Source organism: Myxocyprinus asiaticus, chromosome 36 (assembly GCF_019703515.2).
Source record: "Myxocyprinus asiaticus isolate MX2 ecotype Aquarium Trade chromosome 36, UBuf_Myxa_2, whole genome shotgun sequence".
In the NCBI taxonomy this organism is placed as follows: Eukaryota; Metazoa; Chordata; class Actinopteri; order Cypriniformes; family Catostomidae; genus Myxocyprinus; species Myxocyprinus asiaticus.
The window spans coordinates 24,231,425-24,250,036 of NC_059379.1; the positions used below are offsets into that span (position 1 = coordinate 24,231,425).

At 38.3% G+C, this 18,612-nt stretch overlaps 1 protein-coding gene across 3 annotated transcripts; it reads left to right on the forward strand.

Moving 5' to 3' along the window:
• The first annotated feature begins 1,622 nt into the window (after nucleotides 1-1,622).
• Nucleotides 1,623-18,375, forward strand: ccz1 (CCZ1 homolog, vacuolar protein trafficking and biogenesis associated). Of its 3 annotated transcripts, none has more exons than XM_051674783.1 (17): nucleotides 1,623-1,747; nucleotides 3,806-3,881; nucleotides 3,994-4,090; nucleotides 4,532-4,629; nucleotides 4,759-4,852; nucleotides 4,989-5,069; nucleotides 5,206-5,253; nucleotides 5,353-5,436; nucleotides 10,256-10,431; nucleotides 11,154-11,235; nucleotides 14,253-14,314; nucleotides 15,242-15,353; nucleotides 16,377-16,410; nucleotides 16,552-16,669; nucleotides 16,988-17,146; nucleotides 17,594-17,721; nucleotides 17,900-18,375. In XM_051674783.1, the coding sequence occupies exons 2-17, from the start codon at nucleotides 3,868-3,870 to the stop codon at nucleotides 17,953-17,955; spliced, it is 1,443 nt and encodes a 480-aa protein (XP_051530743.1). In that variant the 5' UTR covers nucleotides 1,623-1,747; nucleotides 3,806-3,867; the 3' UTR covers nucleotides 17,956-18,375. The 3 variants fall into 3 exon arrangements, with proteins under 3 accessions (XP_051530743.1, XP_051530746.1, XP_051530744.1); XM_051674786.1 differs by lacking the exon at nucleotides 1,623-1,747 and adding an exon at nucleotides 2,411-2,516; XM_051674784.1 differs by lacking the exon at nucleotides 1,623-1,747 and adding an exon at nucleotides 3,377-3,403.
• Nucleotides 18,376-18,612: the final 237 nt, after the last annotated feature.

Below are 18,612 nucleotides of genomic sequence, written 5' to 3' on the forward strand. Positions count from 1 at the left end.
CTGTAGAAACAGTGCTCAGTGTCACTCACACAAACACTACATCAAGTATAACCCAGAACACCTCAGTGTACATAATCTTAAAAATAAGAAGAAACATAATTGTTCCCATAAAATATAATGTAATGTAATGGGTCATGTAGGGAGTTCTGGGAGTGGCCGATTATTGTTTTTTACCGTAATTTATCAGTAATTTACCATAAAAAGTACATGTACTCTCTTGTTAAACAACATTACCATTAATTATACAGAAAATTCATAATTTGTACATACATTTTTTTTCAACATTTTACCGTAAAACTAAATGTATTGTCTTTTTAAATATAGTAAAAATGTTTACAGTATATTTTAAGATAACTACCTGTTAATCAATTCATGTTTTTTTACAATAGCATTTTTACCATCTTTTACCATTAAAATTACAGACATTTTTTCAGTCTGCCATCCCAGATGTGTACGACTGTCTTTCTTCAGCAGAACACAAATTTTAGACGAATATTTCAGCTCTGTAAGTCCATTCAGTGCAAGTGAATGGTGGCCAACTTTTTGAAGCTCCAAAAAGTACATATAGCCATCATAAAAATAATCCACACGATTCCAGTGGTCTAATTAATGTCTTCTAAAGCTAAACAGTAGGTATGTGTAAGAAAAAGTTCAACATTTAAAACTTTTTTACAAAAAATGTTTGCTTCCAGCCAGCTTGAGGTTTGTACATTGACGAGGGAGGAGTTCAAACTGTGTCTCGGGTGACGTAATCGCGAAAGCCTCCTCTGCATAAATATTCATCCGTAGATACCTTATTAGCAGCTGTTTCTATGGACCGCAATACCGTTTCCACACAAAAGCAGCTAATGCAGCAGTCTAAGCAAGGAGCTCGGTCTGAGGCATATCGTCCACTCACTTGCATTTAAACTGATTCAAACATCTCTCCTTGTTGACTGTTCCAAGATGGCGACGCAATTGATGTATAAACCAGCCGAATGAATCATCTATATATGATTGTACATAACACTGCGCATCCGTTTTTTGCCCCGTATTTCACACGCCAGTTTCGCATGAACTTGCCAACGCGCAATGAATTTTTTGTTAAAAAAGTGAATTTTTTGTTAAAAAAGTTTTAAAGATTGATCTATTTCTTACACACACCTAGTGTTAATTAGACCACTGGAATCGTACTGATTATTTTTATGATGGCTAAATGTACTTTTTGGAGCTTCAAAAAGTTGGTACCCATTCACTTTGTATGCTGGAATATTCTTCTAAAATATTTGTTTGTGTTCTGCTTAAGAAAGAAAGTTACACACATCTGGGATGGCATGAGGGTGAGTAAATTATGGCAGAATTTTCAATTTTGGGTGAACTATTCCTTTAACACTACCACTAAATCTAATCCTAACCTTTGTAACAGCGAATGGTTGCCGGGCAGTTACCTTCTTCCCCGCTGCAACAGACTGAAGCCAGAAGAGGAACCGCCTTTGGTGCTTAATGTCACCTAAAACATATACACAATATATCTCAGTTTTATATGGTATGCTGTATGACAGAACACTTATACAGAAACATCTCACGTCATAATTTCACGTGGAACTTCACAGTTTGTGTCGCAGATGTAATCTACACGAGCAGTTCCAACTGTAACACACAGGCGACTGGCAAGAGTAGGAAGTAAATACTTTTCACTGATCTCAGCACTATTTTCCCCATGAGATAACAAATCCAGCCATTTGTTTCTGTTTTCATGCTGTAACAGGTAAGCGTCTCTGTGTTGAATATCTCTTAGTGGTGTGACAGTCGCTTTTGAAGCGCAGCATGAAACAATCGGATTATTGCTGCACAACCGGCTAGTTTGTGTGCAGTAGTCTCATCTGCACAAGCACCGTCAGTCTCTTCATGGAAAAAGTGATTTCTTTGGTTCGTTTATGGTTTAGTTCCTTCAGTTAGAATGTTTCTAGCTGCAGGTGTTATTTACAGATCATGTGTTTATTTGATGTTTTCTCCTTATTCACTAGTCTAAGAAGCACAGCACTTGTTTGTCAGCAGCAGTTTATTTTGATTTATATATATATATATATATATATATATATATATATATATATGTGTGTGTGTGTGTGTGTGTGTGTGTGTGTGTGTGTGTGTGTGTGTGTGTGTTCCAGGTGCTGTCACTTTTCACACTGTAATAAACTTAAGTTTTAGAGTCTGTCAGTTCTTTATAAATTCTGTCTTGGGCTGAAATAGCCTTATATTCTCAATGCAACTTCAGCGTGCACATGAGAAGTTATGTTTATCCACCTTTTTCCTGAACGCGGAAGTGTTCCACGATTTGACTGTTTTCAATTTCCGGTCTCCAGAGTTTTCATCCGGATCCGCGTTTATTCTTAGGAGGTACTGTAATGTTTAAGGTATTACATTTGTCAAAAAATTGTCAAAAAACATGCCGATACTTCACAGAGTCGAGATGACCGGCTTTTTTAGACTGTGCCTCTCCTGAGTGTGTTGATAACTTGAAGAGATGGTCAGAGGTGAGTTACGTCGATATCATTAATTATTCTGAGTTATGATGACAGACAGCAACTGCACAAGTTGAGCCTGAAATTCATTTTTACTCCAAGTAACACTTAAATGGTTGTTGTTCTCCTCTGGATCGCTCGTTTTGGCCGTTTTTGCTTGTTGTCTGGAGACCAGAAATACAAAACAGGCAATTAGAGTCATCATGGCGCAGCCCAGTGGTTGCTCAGGAAAACTGTGGATACTTAGATTAAGTTATACTTTTAAGAGTTTGCTAATCCATTTGTTTGCCTTGGAGAGAGTAAAAAGGACATATGAAAATCACTGTATGTGCATAACATGTCCTACTGGAGATATTTATACAATAATTAGTATTAGTGATCGATAGATATGGGTTTTTTAATGGCCGATGCCGATATCCAGAGATTCAGAATTGAAAAAACAAAAAAATGAATAAACTCTAATTTAGCTCTGATTTCTGTTTAGACAAGACAGTTAAAAGTTACAGGGAACTGTTGAGGAGAGAGAGGGAGAGTGAAACAGAAGAGCACTTTAACATTATGAGCTCAAACGCGTTTGTCGTGGCTCCGATATGCAGACCATTTAAATGAGACTGTGTTGCACACCGGTCTATTATTGTAGTAACACGATGGCATGTAACAACAAAACGAACTGTGACTGGTTGTTTACATGTCTCTGTCGCTTCACATGCAAGCAGGCGATTTATGGCCGGAGGTCTCCCTGGCCTGAATCTGGTGGTGGAGGAGTGTAATGAGGTGGGGGGGGGTGTGGCCGGGCCGTGATGACGCACGCCTGGTGGTGAGTTGACTAATCAGCGGGAGAGAGATAAGGGGGGCCGGAGACGCCAGTTCGAGAGAGAGAGAGAGACGCACAACGCTGTGTGTGTACACGTGTGTGTCTTTGTTTGTTTTGCAGTTTATGCTATGTTTCAGTTCAGTTTGTTATTAAAGTTTTACATTGACTGTTCAGCTGGTTCCCGCCTCCTCCTTGCCCATCTTAAGAACGTCGTTACAATAAGCTTGGTACCTGTCAAATGGAAATCTGACCCAGCAATCGCTATAATTTTTTTTCCTTATCTGGGATATTTGAACTATTTATAGGTTTTTGGAAAAGTCATTGGTCAAAAAAATGTGGGAAACTGTTTCCAGCACATTTTCATTACCTACATTTGTCTAGTTACTTTTGTTCTTGAAGATGTTTTCATTGTGTCCTCATATGCTGTAAAAGCCTACTTTTGAAAATTTGGGTGACAGTCCTAATAAAGTATATTCTGTGTTTACAGGTCAATGGCATGAATGACAAACTAAATGAAAAAAGAGGGAACCGTAGACACAGACCACACTAATGCTGATAACCTGGTATTGTCGTTTAAGATGCTGTCATTAAGATTAAATTTAGGGAGGTTTTCAATCAGGCCTAGTGTGTTAATGATCTGCTTTCTATTTCCCCCATATATCTTCTTCTCATAAGTTCAACAATGGCCTCTGGAATGCAAGAGAAACAGTACACACCATCTTTGCTTAGTTTTTTCATCTATAACCCAAAGTTTGGTCCCCGTGAGGGGGAGGTAAGTCCTGTTTACTTTTAAAGAATAATCTAAACATTGTATTTGCACAGCTGTTTTTCATAGTATAGTTTTATTCCTCATAATTGCAGATTATAACAAACTGCAGATTTCCGCACAAATGGAATGCCTGCCATTTCCAAAGTTCCCACCCTTTACTGGTAGCTGAAAGCATAATCAGATAAGCCAACATATTAAATACATATATTTATTTATAATACTTCTGATTATCTGATTATGATTTCAGCTACCAGTACAGTAGTGCAGTACTAGTGCAGTACTCTGTTTCATTTAACATTTTACTAGGTTTAAATACATTCCACAAAATTCAGCAGACATCTGGGCCTGCTCAAAATCTGCAAAATGTACAAATGCAGGTAGAGGCCATGTTTCAGTTATTACATATTTATCATATATTTATAAAGATGTTATTTTGCTCTGTAGGAGGAAAAGAAGATCTTGTTTTACCACCCCATTGAAATAGAGAAGAACGAAAAGATTCGTAATGTTGGACTTTGTGAGGCCATCGTTCAGTTCACCAGGTTAGCACTCTAATGATGGGATGAGAGTGATGAACAACTATGTTCAAGGGACTTGAAATGGTTTATGATTCATACAGACAGAATTTAACCTAAAGTGCTGTTGGAGATTCAGTCTTTTCTTATTTACAGAACCTTCAGTCCAACCAAACCAGCTAAATCCCTCCACACTCAGAAGAACAGACAGTTTTTCCATGAGCCGGAAGAGAATTACTGGATGGTCATGGTACATTGATGCATCAGTGATGTTTTGTAAACATATTAACCTTTTGTTTCAATTTAAAATAGAATAAAATCAAACTACTTCGACACTGAAGTGCAATTGAACCATGTAATAGGCATCTTTACATGTATCTTTCAAGGTTGTACGGAATCCAATGGTAGAAAAACCCAACAAAGATGGTAAACCACCAACTGTAGAATACCAAGAGGAAGAAATTATTGTAAGTAATGTGTGGGATATTTGTTGCAAATTTTTAAATAAAGCAGAATGTTTATTTTATATACCGTACCCTTGATACAGAAACTGGTAAAGCTTCATACTTACGTAGACTTGTTTTTCCCCTTTTTGTGTTTTAGGATTCAGTTTATGGGTCTGTATTACAGCAGTGCTACAGCATGTATAAGGTAAACACTTTTTTCAACAATTTTATTGAAAGGTGCACTATTTTTGTAACGGCTCATGTCTCTAACAAGTTTTTTGTTTTTGTTGTTGATGATTTCTAGCTCTTCAATGGCACATTCAGCAGGGCATTTGAGGCTGGTGGCGTGGAACTGCTCACCCAAAAGCTTGAAAAGTTCTTTTACAGGGTAAATAAAGTATTAAGAGAACTCAATCCTTTGATCAAATAAAAAGTAGTCGGTGTATACCTTTGGTCTGCACGCATATGTACAGTATGTCTTAAAAGGGACAACCATCAGTTTTATGCTTTTAAAACTCTCTTCTGTAGTTTCTTCACTGTCATACTGTCGTCCTGCCATGTGTGCATGTTTGTCAGACTTTTAAAGGACATCACTGATAATTTGACCACATGAACTTGAATTTCCAGTTTCCACCTAGGCAAAGTGAAAGGTTGCAGATTTATTCCCCATGTCAAAATGAGACATTTTCTGTGGAAATATGTGATTGTGACAAGGAGGGCGTGGCCGGGCCGTAAGGATGGACGCCTGGTACTGAATTACCCCAATCAGCTGGGAGAGGGATGAAGAGGAGCCGGAGATGCCATTTAGAGAGAGAGAGAGAGAGAGAGAGAGAGATGCATGCAGCTGACGAACGTGTGCATTCTGTGTTGGGCTGGGAAGGCCAACAGTGTGAGTGAAACACTGAGCTGTGTGTGTGTGTGTGTGCCGGCATGTGTGTGCTGAAAAGCAGTTTTATGTTGTGTCCGAGTGAATCTGTCTAATTAAAGTCTTCCGTGAACTGTTCACCCGGCTCCCGCTTCCTTCTTCGTAGGGAAGGCAGAGGTCTGCCACACTGGTGCCGAAACTCGGGAGTTGGAGGAAGACTTTAATTAGACACAGTTTCACTCGGACACAACATAAAACTGTTTTTCAGCACACACACAGCTCTGTGTGTCACTCACACTGTTGGCCTTCCCGACCCAACGCAGAATGCACATTCGTCGGCTGCATGCATCTCTCTCTCTCTCTCTTTCTCTCTAAATGGCATCTCCGGCTCCTCTTTATCCCTCTCCCAGCTGACTGGGGTAATTCAGCGCCAGGCATCCATCCTTACAGCCCGGCCTCGCCCTCCTCCTCACAGTGATTTTCCCTTTAATGTCTCTTGAGTTATTAAATTACACTCAAAGTCAACATACTGTATCTTGAATATGAACAAATGAACAGCGTGAGACAAGTAGTATGTTTGAAAATAGGCTATTTTGGAAAAGAGCTCTTTAAGGGATAGTTCACCCAAAAATGAAAATTCTCTCATCATTTTCTCACCCTCATGCCATCCCAGATGTGTATGACTTTCTTTCTTCTGCAGAAAACAAATTAAGATTTTTAGAAGAATATCTCCGCTCTGTTGGTCCTCACAATGCAAGTGAATGGTGGCCAGAATATAACCAAAATTTAACTCATTTTTCACTGTACATCTTGCCTTTGCAGCCTCTAGACATGATCATAATTTTAAGCTTGATTACACTTCCTAGTGCTTGACGCATGCACAGAGTGCTAGTTGGTGCTATAGGAAGTGTAATCGAGCTTGAAATCATGATCGTCAAGGAGACAGCTGTCAAGATTTCTAGTGAAAAAGAAATTACAGTTTGGTCTGTTCTCACCCAAAACCAATTGCATCACTTCAGAAGACCTGGATTAAACCACTGGAGTTGTATGGATTACTTTCATGATGTCTTTGTCATATCTGGACCTTCAGTTTGGGCCACCAATCCCTTGCATTGTATGGACTTACAGAGCGGAGAAATTCTTATAAAAATCTTTGTGTTCAGCAAAAGAAAGTAAGTTATACATACAGGTGCATCTCAATAAATTAGAATGTCGTGGAAAAGTTCATTTATTTCAGTAATTCAACTCAAATTGTGAAACTCGTGTATTAAATAAATTCAATGCACACAGACTGAAGTAGTTTAAGTCTTTGGTTCTTTTAATTGTGATGATTTTGGCTCACATTTAACAAAAACCCACCAATTCACTATCTCAAAAAATTAGAATACATCATAAGACCAATAAAAAAACATTTTTAGTGAATTGTTGGCCTTCTGGAAAGTATGTTCATTTACTGTATATGTACTTAATACTTGGTAGGGGCTCCTTTTGCTTTAATTACTGCCTCAATTCGGCGTGGCATGGAGGTGATCAGTTTGTGGCACTGCTGAGGTGGTATGGAAGCCCAGGTTTCTTTGACAGTGGCCTTCAGCTCATCTGCATTTTTTGGTCTCTTGTTTCTCATTTTCCTCTTGACAATACCCCATAGATTCTCTATGGGGTTCAGGTCTGGTGAGTTTGCTGGCCAGTCAAGCACACCAACACCATGGTCATTTAACCAACTTTTGGTGCTTTTGGCAGTGTGGGCAGGTGCCAAATCCTGCTGGAAAATGAAATCAGCATCTTTAAAAAGCTGGTCAGCAGAAGGAAGCATGAAGTGCTCCAAAATTTCTTGGTAAACGGGTGCAGTGACTTTGGTTTTCAAAAAACACAATGGACCAAAACCAGTAGATGACATTGCACCCCAAATCATCACAGACTGTGGAAACTTAACACTGGACTTCAAGCAACTTGGGCTTTGAGCTTCTCCACCCTTCCTCCAGACTCTAGGACCTTGGTTTCCAAATGAAATACAGAACTTGCTCTCATCTGAAAAGAGGACTTTGGACCACTGGGCAACAGTCCAGTTCTTCTTCTCCTTAGCCCAGGTAAGATGCCTCTGATGTTGTCTGTGGTTCAGGAGTGGCTTAACAAGAGGAATACAACAACTGTAGTGTCTGTGTGTGGTGGCTCTTGATGCCTTGACACCAGCCTCAGTCCATTCCTTGTGAAGTTCACCCAAATTCTTGAATCGATTTTGCTTGACAATTCTCATAAGGCTGCGGTTCTTTTTCTTCCACACTTTTTCCTTCCACTCAACTTTCTGTTAACATGCTTGGATACAGCACTCTGTGAACAGCCAGCTTCTTTGGCAATGAATGTTTGTGGCTTACCCTCCTTGTGAAGGGTGTCAATGATTGTCTTCTGGACAACTGTCAGATCAGCAGTCTTCCCCATGATTGTGTAGCCTAGTGAACCAAACTGAGAGACCATTTTGAAGGCTCAGGAAACCTTTGCAGGTGTTTTGACTTGATTAGCTGATTGGCATGTCACCATATTCTAATTTTTTGAGATAGTGAATTGGTGGGTTTTTGTTAAATGTGAGCCAAAATCATCACAATTAAAAGAACCAAAGACTTAAACTACTTCAGTCTGTGTGCATTGAATTTATTTAATACACGAGTTTCACAATTTGAGTTGAATTACTGAAATAAATGAACTTTTCCACGACATTCTAATTTATTGAGATGCACCTGTATATTGGATGGCATGAGGGTGAGTAAATGATGAGAGAATTTTTATTTTTGGGTGAACTAACCCTGATGTGTTTACCCAGTCGGTGGTTTCCCTAGCCCTAATTTGCATCTTTTGCTACTGGAGAGGCCCGACAATCTCATTTGTTAAGGGCTGCCATGTTTGTCTTATTGGTTCAAATTTCCTTGCTGAGGGCATCATGCTTACTCACCTGTCTGAATAATTCAACTTGGGTCAAGGGAAACCCTTCTCGTCACCCCCTCCCTAACCTGAGCTGTGCCCTGAAGCTCTCAGTGAAAGTGCAATTTGTGCCTTAGGTAAAATGTCACTGACTGCTGTGCAAAGTCAAACCACTGCTGCATCTCAGCACGTCCAGTTGACAAATTACATTACGTCAGCCTTATCAGGGAAGCTTTGGTAATTTCATTCATGTTTGCGGTTGCAGTGTTTTTGTACAGTTACTTCTGGATGTTTCTTTAGATTTTCAACCCTAATCATTTATAATCGTTTATCATGGCCTTCTTGAATGCTGAGGACTTCTTCCTGTACCGCTGCTTGAAGAAAGTACTTTCCAGAAACTGGCAGTAGGTTTGAGAGTTGAGTTTGAGTCCATCTTCAACTCGAAAAGGTCCAACTACCTCATCCTTAATGATAGCAGCCCATACCAGTACCCCTCCTCCACCTTGCTGGCACCTGACTCAGAGTGGTGCCCTGTGTCCATTAGTGATCCAGCCACGAGCCCATCCATCTGGTCCATCAAGAGTCACTCTCATTTCATCTGTCCATAAAACCTTTGAAAAATCTGTCTTCATGTATTTCTTTTCCCAATCTTGATGCTTCAACTTGTGAATATATTCAGTGGTGGTCGTGTTTCAGCCTTCTTGACCTTGGCCATGTCTCTGAGCACTTGGCACCTTGTACTTCTGGACACTCCAGGTAGGTTGCAGTTCTGGAATATGGTAGCATTGGAGGATAATGGGTTCCTGGTAGCTTCACGTTTAATTCTTCGCAAGTCTTTTGCAGTTAATTTGCGCCTTTTCTTCTCCATGCATTGTTTGTGCCCCAGTTGACTATTCGCAACAAAGCGTTTGATTGTCCGGTGGTCACGCCTCAATAGTTCAGCTATTTCAAGAGTGTTGCATCCATCTGAAAGGCATTTTACAATATTTGACTTTTCAGTGTCAGTTAAATCTCTTTTTTGGCCCATTTTACCTGAGGTAATGAAGCTGCCTAATAATTATGCACACCTTGATATAAGGTGTCAGTCACTTTCACCACACCCTCCCTCATTACACAAATACATACCATCTGAAAATGATTGAATCCAATAAGCATTCAAGTTGATATGGTTTGGAGTTGGAAAATGTGCATGGAAATAATGATAAGATCAGAATACTAATTTGCCTAATAATTGGGCACGCAGTATATACAGTATATAATACCGAGCAGCTGATGTCTGAAAAAGCTTTTTTCCAAGAGAATCCAAGTTCACAGTTTACAATATTCAGCATATTGGCACATTGATCTTTTGAAGGATCTGTTGTTGCCACACAAAAAGGTAATAATGTATAAGATTTAACATATTTATATGTGTCTGCTCTCTCTGAAGTACCTGCTGACGCTTCACCTCCAGTCATGTGACCTGCTGGATGTGTTCGGGGGTATCAGCTTTTTCCCCTTGGACAAGATGACCTACCTGAAGATCCAGTCTTTTGTTAATAGAGTAGAGGAGAGCCTGAGTCTGGTCAAATACACGGCCTTCCTCTACAATGACCAGCTGATCTGGTGAATGTCAAGCTATACACCTCTCACAGTTGCATTATTTAAATTGATAGTTTCCTAATTGCAGGTTGAAATTAATAACATAATAGTTGCATGACATGAAGGAGGGGTTAAGTTGGATCTCTGAGCGATGTAGAGGGCATGAAGTCTGGGAGAGTGCAGATAGGCTGAGACAGGACTGCAGGGACTCACTAAAGCAGCATTGCCAAAGCTTCTTAATCATGAACTGTCTGGCACAGGCATCCAGATAGCCTTAAAACATGCCTTTTAATCCTCTTTGTAGAATTCAAATAATGACTTTCACTTCTTGTTTCACAGATGTGTCTATGTTTATGCCTGTTGAATATTGTCTTTTATTACTCTTTTAAAAGAGTAAAAGTCTCTTTTATGACATATACCAACTACCACACTAGTACTGTGTTCCACAAGGTTTGAATAGACAAATATAAATTGTGCCTATGTATATGAATACATTTGTTTTGAAATGCAGCTCATGCAGATGGCTGTGAGAATTCCCAGCGAGTGCAAATTTGTTATCAACGCATAGGTTGGCTACTTTGAAGAGGCTAAAATCTAGATACAGTAGTTATGAAATACAGTATATAAGATAGTTATGATTTGTTTAACATTTTTGATTCTAAACTTTTGCAAGTATACAGACTCACATTATTGACTAACAAGTAATTAGTTTAAAATTGCTATATGTTCTGTCCTGTATTTTGTAGGAGTGGTCTAGAGCAGGATGACATGCGTATTCTTTACAAATACCTGACAACCTCACTGTTCCCACGGCACACTGAACCCGAGGTGAGAAAAAGTGTTCTTAATTGAGAAGCATCTACATTTTCTTCTTGAAAAGAGATCATTACAAATCTCTGGTGCCAGACACATGTAAAGCTGTGTTAAGACTGGCCATTTGAATGATTCTCCCGTTTTGCCCGACAGGCCTAGTGCAGTATTTACATTGAATGCGAGGATTGCGTCATAACATTTCTAAATTAAAACACCCCATTATAATAAACAATGTTTCTTCAGCACTTTATTTTCCCCTCAGTCTGAATTAAAATGATTTTATTCACAAATATATGTGTGAATTGATTAAGAATGTCTGATTGATATATCAAAGCCAGCTTTATACAAAGTGCAGTAAAAATACAAATAAATCAATCAATATTTGGTATGACCACCTTGTGCTTTTAAAACAGCACCAATTCTCCTACTGTAGGTAAACATTTGGGCACTGTTTTTCAAGGTTGTTGGCAGATACAGTGCATCCGGAAAGTATTCACAGCACTTCACTTTTTCCAAATTTTTTTATGTTACAGCCTTATTCCAAAATGGATTAAATTCATTATTTTCCTCAAAATTCTACAAACAATACCCCATAATGACAACGTGAAAGAAGTTTGTTTGAAATCTTTGCAAATTTATTAAAAATAAAAAACGAAAAAAATCACATGTACATAAGTATTCACAGCCTTTGCCATGACACTCAAAATTGAGCTCAGGTGCATCCTGTTTCCACTGATCATCTTTGAGATGTTTCTACAACTTGATTGGAGTCCACCTGTGATAAATTCAGTTGATTGGACATGATTTGGAAAGGCACACACCTGTCTATATAAGGTCCCACAGTTAACAGTGCATGTCAGAGCACAAACCAAGCCATGAAGTCCAAGGAATTGTCTGTAGACCTCCGAGACAGAATTGTATCGAGGCACAGATCTGGGGAAGGGTACAGAAAAATTTCTGCAGCATTGAAGGTCCCAGTGAGCACAGTGGCCTCCATCATCCGTAAATGGAAGAAGTTTGGAACCACCAGGACTCTTCCTAGAGCTGGCCGCCCGGCCAAACTGAGCGATCAGGGGAGAAGGGCCTTAGTCAGGGAGGTAACCAAGAACCCGATGGTCACTCTGACAGAGCTCCAGCATTTCTCTGCGGAGAGAGGAGAACCTTCCAGAAGAACAACCATCTCTGCAGCACTCCACCAATCAGGCCTGTATGGTAGAGTGGCCAGACGGTAGCCACTCCTCAGTAAAAGGCACATGACAGCCCGCCTGGAGGACTCTCAGACCATGAGAAACAAAATTCTCTGGTCTGATGAAACAAAGATTGAACTCTTTGGCCTGAATGGCAAGCGTCATGTCTGGAGGAAACCAGGCACTGCTCATCACCTGGCCAATACCATCCCTACAGTGAAGCATGGTGGTGGCAGCATCATGCTGTGGGGATGTTTTTCAGCAGCAGGAACTGGGAGACTAGTCAGGATCGAGGGAAAGATGAATGCAGCAATGTACAGAGACATCCTTGATGAAAATCTGCTCCAAAGCGCTCTGGACCTCAGACTGGGGTGAAGGTTCATCTTCCAACAGGACAACGACCCTAAGCACACAGCCAAGATAACAAAGGAGTGGCTATGGGACAACTCCGTGAATGTCCTTGAGTGGCCCAGCCAGAGCCCAGACTTGAACCCGATTGAACATCTCTGGAGAGATCTGAAAATGGCTGTGCACTGACGCTCCCCATCCAACCTGATGGAGCTTGAGAGGTCCTGCAAAGAAGAATGGGAGAAACTGCCCAAAAATAGGTGTGCCAAGCTTGTAGCATCATACTCCAAAAGACTTGAGGCTGTAATTGGTGCCAAAGGTGCTTCAACAAAGTATTGAGCAAAGGCTGTGAATACTTATGTACATGTGATTTTTCTTCTTTTTTTTTTAATAAACTTGCAAAGATTTCAAACAAACTTCTTTCATGTTGTCATTATGGGGTATTGTTTGTAGAATTTTGAGGAAAATAATGAATTTAATCCATTTTGAAATAAGGCTGTAACATAACAAAATGTGGAAACAGTGAAGTGCTGTGAATACTTTCCGGATGCACTGTAAGTTGTTCCAAGCACCTTGGAGAACTTGTCATTGTTCTATGTATTTAGGCTGTCTCAATTGATTCTGTCTCTTCATGTAATCCCAGAGTGATTCAATCTGGGCTCTGTGGGGGCCATACCATCTGTTGCAGGACTTGTTCTACTTTTATTCTATTATGTGTGCAAAAGGAATGTTTGAAAATTGATATCAAAATTTATATTTCCTATTAACAAACTAAAGCTGAAGATATAAAATAACCATCTTAAGACAAATGTTTTTGTGAAACATCTTATGTGCCTAAGATTTTGTACAGTACTGTAAATACAGTTGTGTCAATACTAAAATTAAAGGTGCACTCAGTAATTACTTTTTATGTCATCTTGAACTTACACTGACCTCTAGGGGCATGGATGCAGCATCATTCAAATGCATGAGTTTTCAATTACCAATGCTGTTGTAGAAATTCACTTATTATAGTCAGCCATGATTCATTTAATCCATGTGTAAAAGTGTCCAATAACAGAATGGTTACTGAGATTAAGTGAGTAGTATTCGGCTGGTCATGTGATTGTAACATGGTAGCCCCCATGAGGGGACCCTCTGCATGTAGAATAAAACAGCTTTTATAAGATTACTGATATAACTTGTGTCTTCATCTCATGTGAGTGTTCATGATTTACATATGTTTAAAAAGTACAAATAATTTCTTTAGGAGAAAAGTTTTTTTTTGAATGAGAAGAAAATCACTTGGTGCACCTTAAATTATTTATCTATTCTAAAATACCAATGGATTTCAGTTGAAAAGGAAATAGGATACAGTAGCAGCGTGTTGTTGATCTTTTCCAGTGTAGACACGGTGTAACTAATCTGATTTCAATGTGTTCCAAAGTAATGTGTCATCTCTGTAACAGTACAGCTGCTGCAATGAATGCTCTGTCTTTGTGTGTGTTCATTTGGCAGCTCGCTGGAAGGGACTCCCCTCTTAGGCCAGAGGTGGCTGGGAATCTTTTGCACTATGGGAGGTAAGTATACAAATATTTCCTTCTTTGAACTCAGGGCTGGAACCACAGCCTCTTGGCCCTCTCTGCCAGTCTGCTCAGGCGTGTAGGCTTTGGGGACACAAGGAGTCAACCGCAGTGCTAATACAACACAATCAGTGCTGCCAAATATCAGATTGCACAATGGTAATTTAATTGCTTTGGCGGCAAAGGGAAAACAATGAGCCCAACAGACTTCACAATAGCCCATCTGATTGTTTGACGAGTTGTGGATGATGTGGATGAGCCCAACCAGTCAGTGTGGCAACAAATATTGGGGATGCACGTGACTGATAGTAATAAGATGTACAGAGTATTCCCATGAGGTCAGTCAAGGAGAGGCTGATGAATTATTGGCAAAGCTTCTTTGTTGGTATGTCTTCAGTGAGTTATGTGGGTAGAAGGAGTTATGCCAGAGGGTCAGCCTGTGACTCATGACATCCTGGCACTGTAGACCAGGGCCACCCCCTCCAAGTATATAGCAGAACAACATAGCAGGTGGTAGCAAGCCATAAAGACAGAGAAATATGACTTGGCATTTATTCAGAGGCCAAGGAGATAATCACAGGTTATAAGTCATCTGAAAGGGGTATTTGTGGATTGTGGATTTTGATGCCTTCTTAAGTGGTCATGTGAAAATTTTATTATTTTAAATCAAACATTCAGTGTTGTAGTGAAATCTTTAAAAGCAACTATAATTCATAGTCAATAAACTAAATTTGGATATATTTCAGCTAATACCACAAATAGATTTTTTGGTGACTTGATCAGTTTTCTTTAATATAACACTATAAGTTGCACTACACACTGTAATTTTCTTTAATATAACTCTTCCAACACTGTCTGTTTAATGTTACAATAAATTACATTTGATAATTGGTCTTAATCATTCTTTTATCACCTATGTTACAGATTTTTGACAGGACCCACAAATCTTAAAGATCCAGATGCAAAATTCAGATTTCCCAGGATATTTGTGAACACAGAGGACAGTTATGAGGAGTTACATTTGATTGTTTACAAGGTGAGAGAAGTGGTGATTTGGGAAAGTTTCAGTTGCATAAAAAGTTAATTATGCATGATAATTAATACAATTAATAAATTAATTAAAATAATTAACATCAATTCAATCAAAAAAACAAATAATTTATTATATTAAATTAATAAATAGAAATTCATGTTAATTAAAACTATTAATTTATTAGATTTATTAAAAAATAATTATCATTATCTGTTAATAACATTTGCAAGATATTGACTAGTTTTTTTTATTCTTGTTTCTTTTTTACTAGTTTTTTTTATTTTTATTCTTGACTAGTCATTTATTTATTTTTTTTGTTCTTAAAGGAATAGTTCTTCCAAAATTAAAATTCTTTCATATGTTTACTCACCCTCATGCCATTCCAGATCTTTGACTAGCCCAGACCAATAGGTGGCGATATAAACCAAAATAAGAATGTGGAAGTGAAAGTGGAGATTTATATTAAAAAAGGACTTAAATATTGATCTGTTTCTCACCCAGACCTATCATATCGCTTCTGAAGACGTTGATTTAACCACTGGAGTTGTATGAATTACTTGTATACTGTCTTTATGTGAATTTTGGAGCTTCAAAATTCTGATCACAATTCACTTGCATTGTATGGACCTACAGAGCTAAAATATTCTTTAAAAAAATCTTTGTGTTCTGCAGAAGAAAGAAAATCTTACACATCAGGGATGGCATGAGGGTGCATAATTGATGAGAGAATTTTCATTTTTGGGTGAACTTTTAAGTGATTTTAAAATAGACTTTTATGTGTTTTTATTTTCCTTCACTTTATCAGTGCAAAGCACTTTTAATTACCATTTTGTGTGTAATGTGCTATATAAATAAACTTGCTTTGCCATGTTACCTAATCCCCATGTTTTGGCAAATCTTTAAATAACCTTTGATCTCTCCTGGGCAAGCTGACACAAGTGAAATTAGAGACAACATCATATCAACTCAAAATTGCTCATTCTCAAACATCTGCACAATTTACATGCCATGTTATTTCTTATCCAGGCAATGAGTGCAGCTGTATGCTTCATGGTAAATGGTAAGTGCCTGTTCTTTCATTCTTTTTAAATATTTAAATTCAATTTGGGAGGATGTTACCAATTAATTGAGAGAATATATTTTAAGGAGATTGCCTAATTTTAACCAATCTCTCACACCTTGTTTTCCTTTGTGTCCTCAGCGACAGTGGATTTAAGTCATGAGTTTTGTGAACAACTGGATGGCCTGGTTGGTCCCCAACTCACCCTGCTGGCCTCTGACATATGTGAACAGTACAACATCAACCGGAGAATATCAGGGTCAGTACTAATTCAACTGTTCAGAAATATGGAAAAGAACTTCACTCACTTGCATACTAAATACAAGAGCTCACTGTATCATCTCTCATCCAGTAGCAGTTACCGGATCTCATCCATTAAGCATATCTAAACAGTGTGTCCTTATCTTACCTGAGCCCTACATGGTGCACAGTATTGTTTTGTATGGCACAATCCCTCATATCAGTTTACATACTACTTGTAACTCTTTAAGGACAGAACTGTTGTATTTGTTTCTTCCGTGCATGTTGCACATGGAGTAAATACCGCCTCTTAAAATAATTCTTTGAAATTTGTTAGGCCAGAGAAGGAGCCTCAGTTTAAGTTCATCTACTTCAACCACATGAACCTGGCTGAGAAAAGTACCATCCACATGCGCAAGACAGCCAGCGTCTGCCTCACCTCTGTCCACCCAGACCTCATGAAGATCCTCGGAGACATAAACTGCGCTTTTGCACGGTAAACGGAGCTACTTTTGAGTGCTTTTAAGTGCCCAACTTTGCTCCGATTACAACCTGACAACGGAAATGCCTTAAACTGGGTTCTATTATCAAGAATTGGTCATAAAATGTTTAAGTGGTCAGCACAACTTCATTTTTGCCTATTACCCCGATTTCACTCTGCATGTAAATGCCTTCACCGGCATTTTGCCGGCTTATTCAGTGTGTGCATATCTGTTCAAGTTTTGATGTAAAAACCAGAGGAAACGCAGTCGATTTCAAAATCTTATGTAAACATGGTTTCCTTGTGTTGTTTGGTTTTTATATTAAGCCAATTTTTGATCAGCTTTTAGTTTTTATATGTAAATAATTATTAATTGATTTCGGAAATGTTGCATACAGTTTTTTTTTTTTTCTGGTGAAACATCAGTATGTATTAAGCCGCCGTCTGTGCTTATCTTTCTAGGGTTGATGAGGACGAGGAAATAATTGTTAAAGCGATGACAGATTACTGGGTTGTTGGCAAGAAGTCTGATCAGAGGGAGCTGTATGTCATCTTGAACCACAAAAATGCCAACCTCATTGAAGTGAATGGTATGCGTTGTTTATTGACAGACATTTAAGTGATATACAGTAATGATGTGATGTTGTGTTGAAGTCCAATAGTCAGCAGTTAATTAGCTTAGTACATGGTTATTTAGTTTTAGTTAATTTAAAACTTTAAAAAAATTCCTTTTGACCTGAATTCTCACCAAGCTTCTGTTTGTTACAGAGGAAGTGAAAAGGCTGTGTGCAATGCAGTTTAATAATATTTTCTTCTTGGACTGAAGAGAAAGGATGAGCAAGGACTACTTCATTAGACTAAAACTGTCAACTGTTCAAGTTTTACTGACAGCACCAGTGTAATGCAATAATTGCATTGTAAAAATGATTTTTCACATCATGCAATTTTTTAGATTTTTATTTAATCTATACAAAAATGTGGTTGCTTCCTTGTAATTAATTGTAAAATCAGAATTTTACTGAGACAATGACATATTTCTGTGTTTGTTTGTACATATTATCCTGTTAAAGTATCCATCAGTTATATTCTCTTTTGTGTTTCTTTCTCGTTATTCAGATTTATCACTTACAGAAACAACTGACTTTCAAAAGATAAATCGTTTGAGCTATATTTGTCTCTTATTTTAAATGTTATCCATATCATGCTTTAACAGCCATGACAAATAAATGTTAATTTTCGTTAAATTTAAGTTGCTGTTCTTGTTCAAGTACTCCTAAGTACAGTGCACTTTTCTGTCATGTAGAATGATCATTTAGTAATATTTAAAAATTATATGTAGTAATATAATCTTTAGTGATATTTGTTATATAATAAGTGATATATACTGTATATATACTGTGTGTGTGTGTGTGTATACATACATACATACATACATATATATATATATATATATATATATATATATATATATTGTGGCGCCC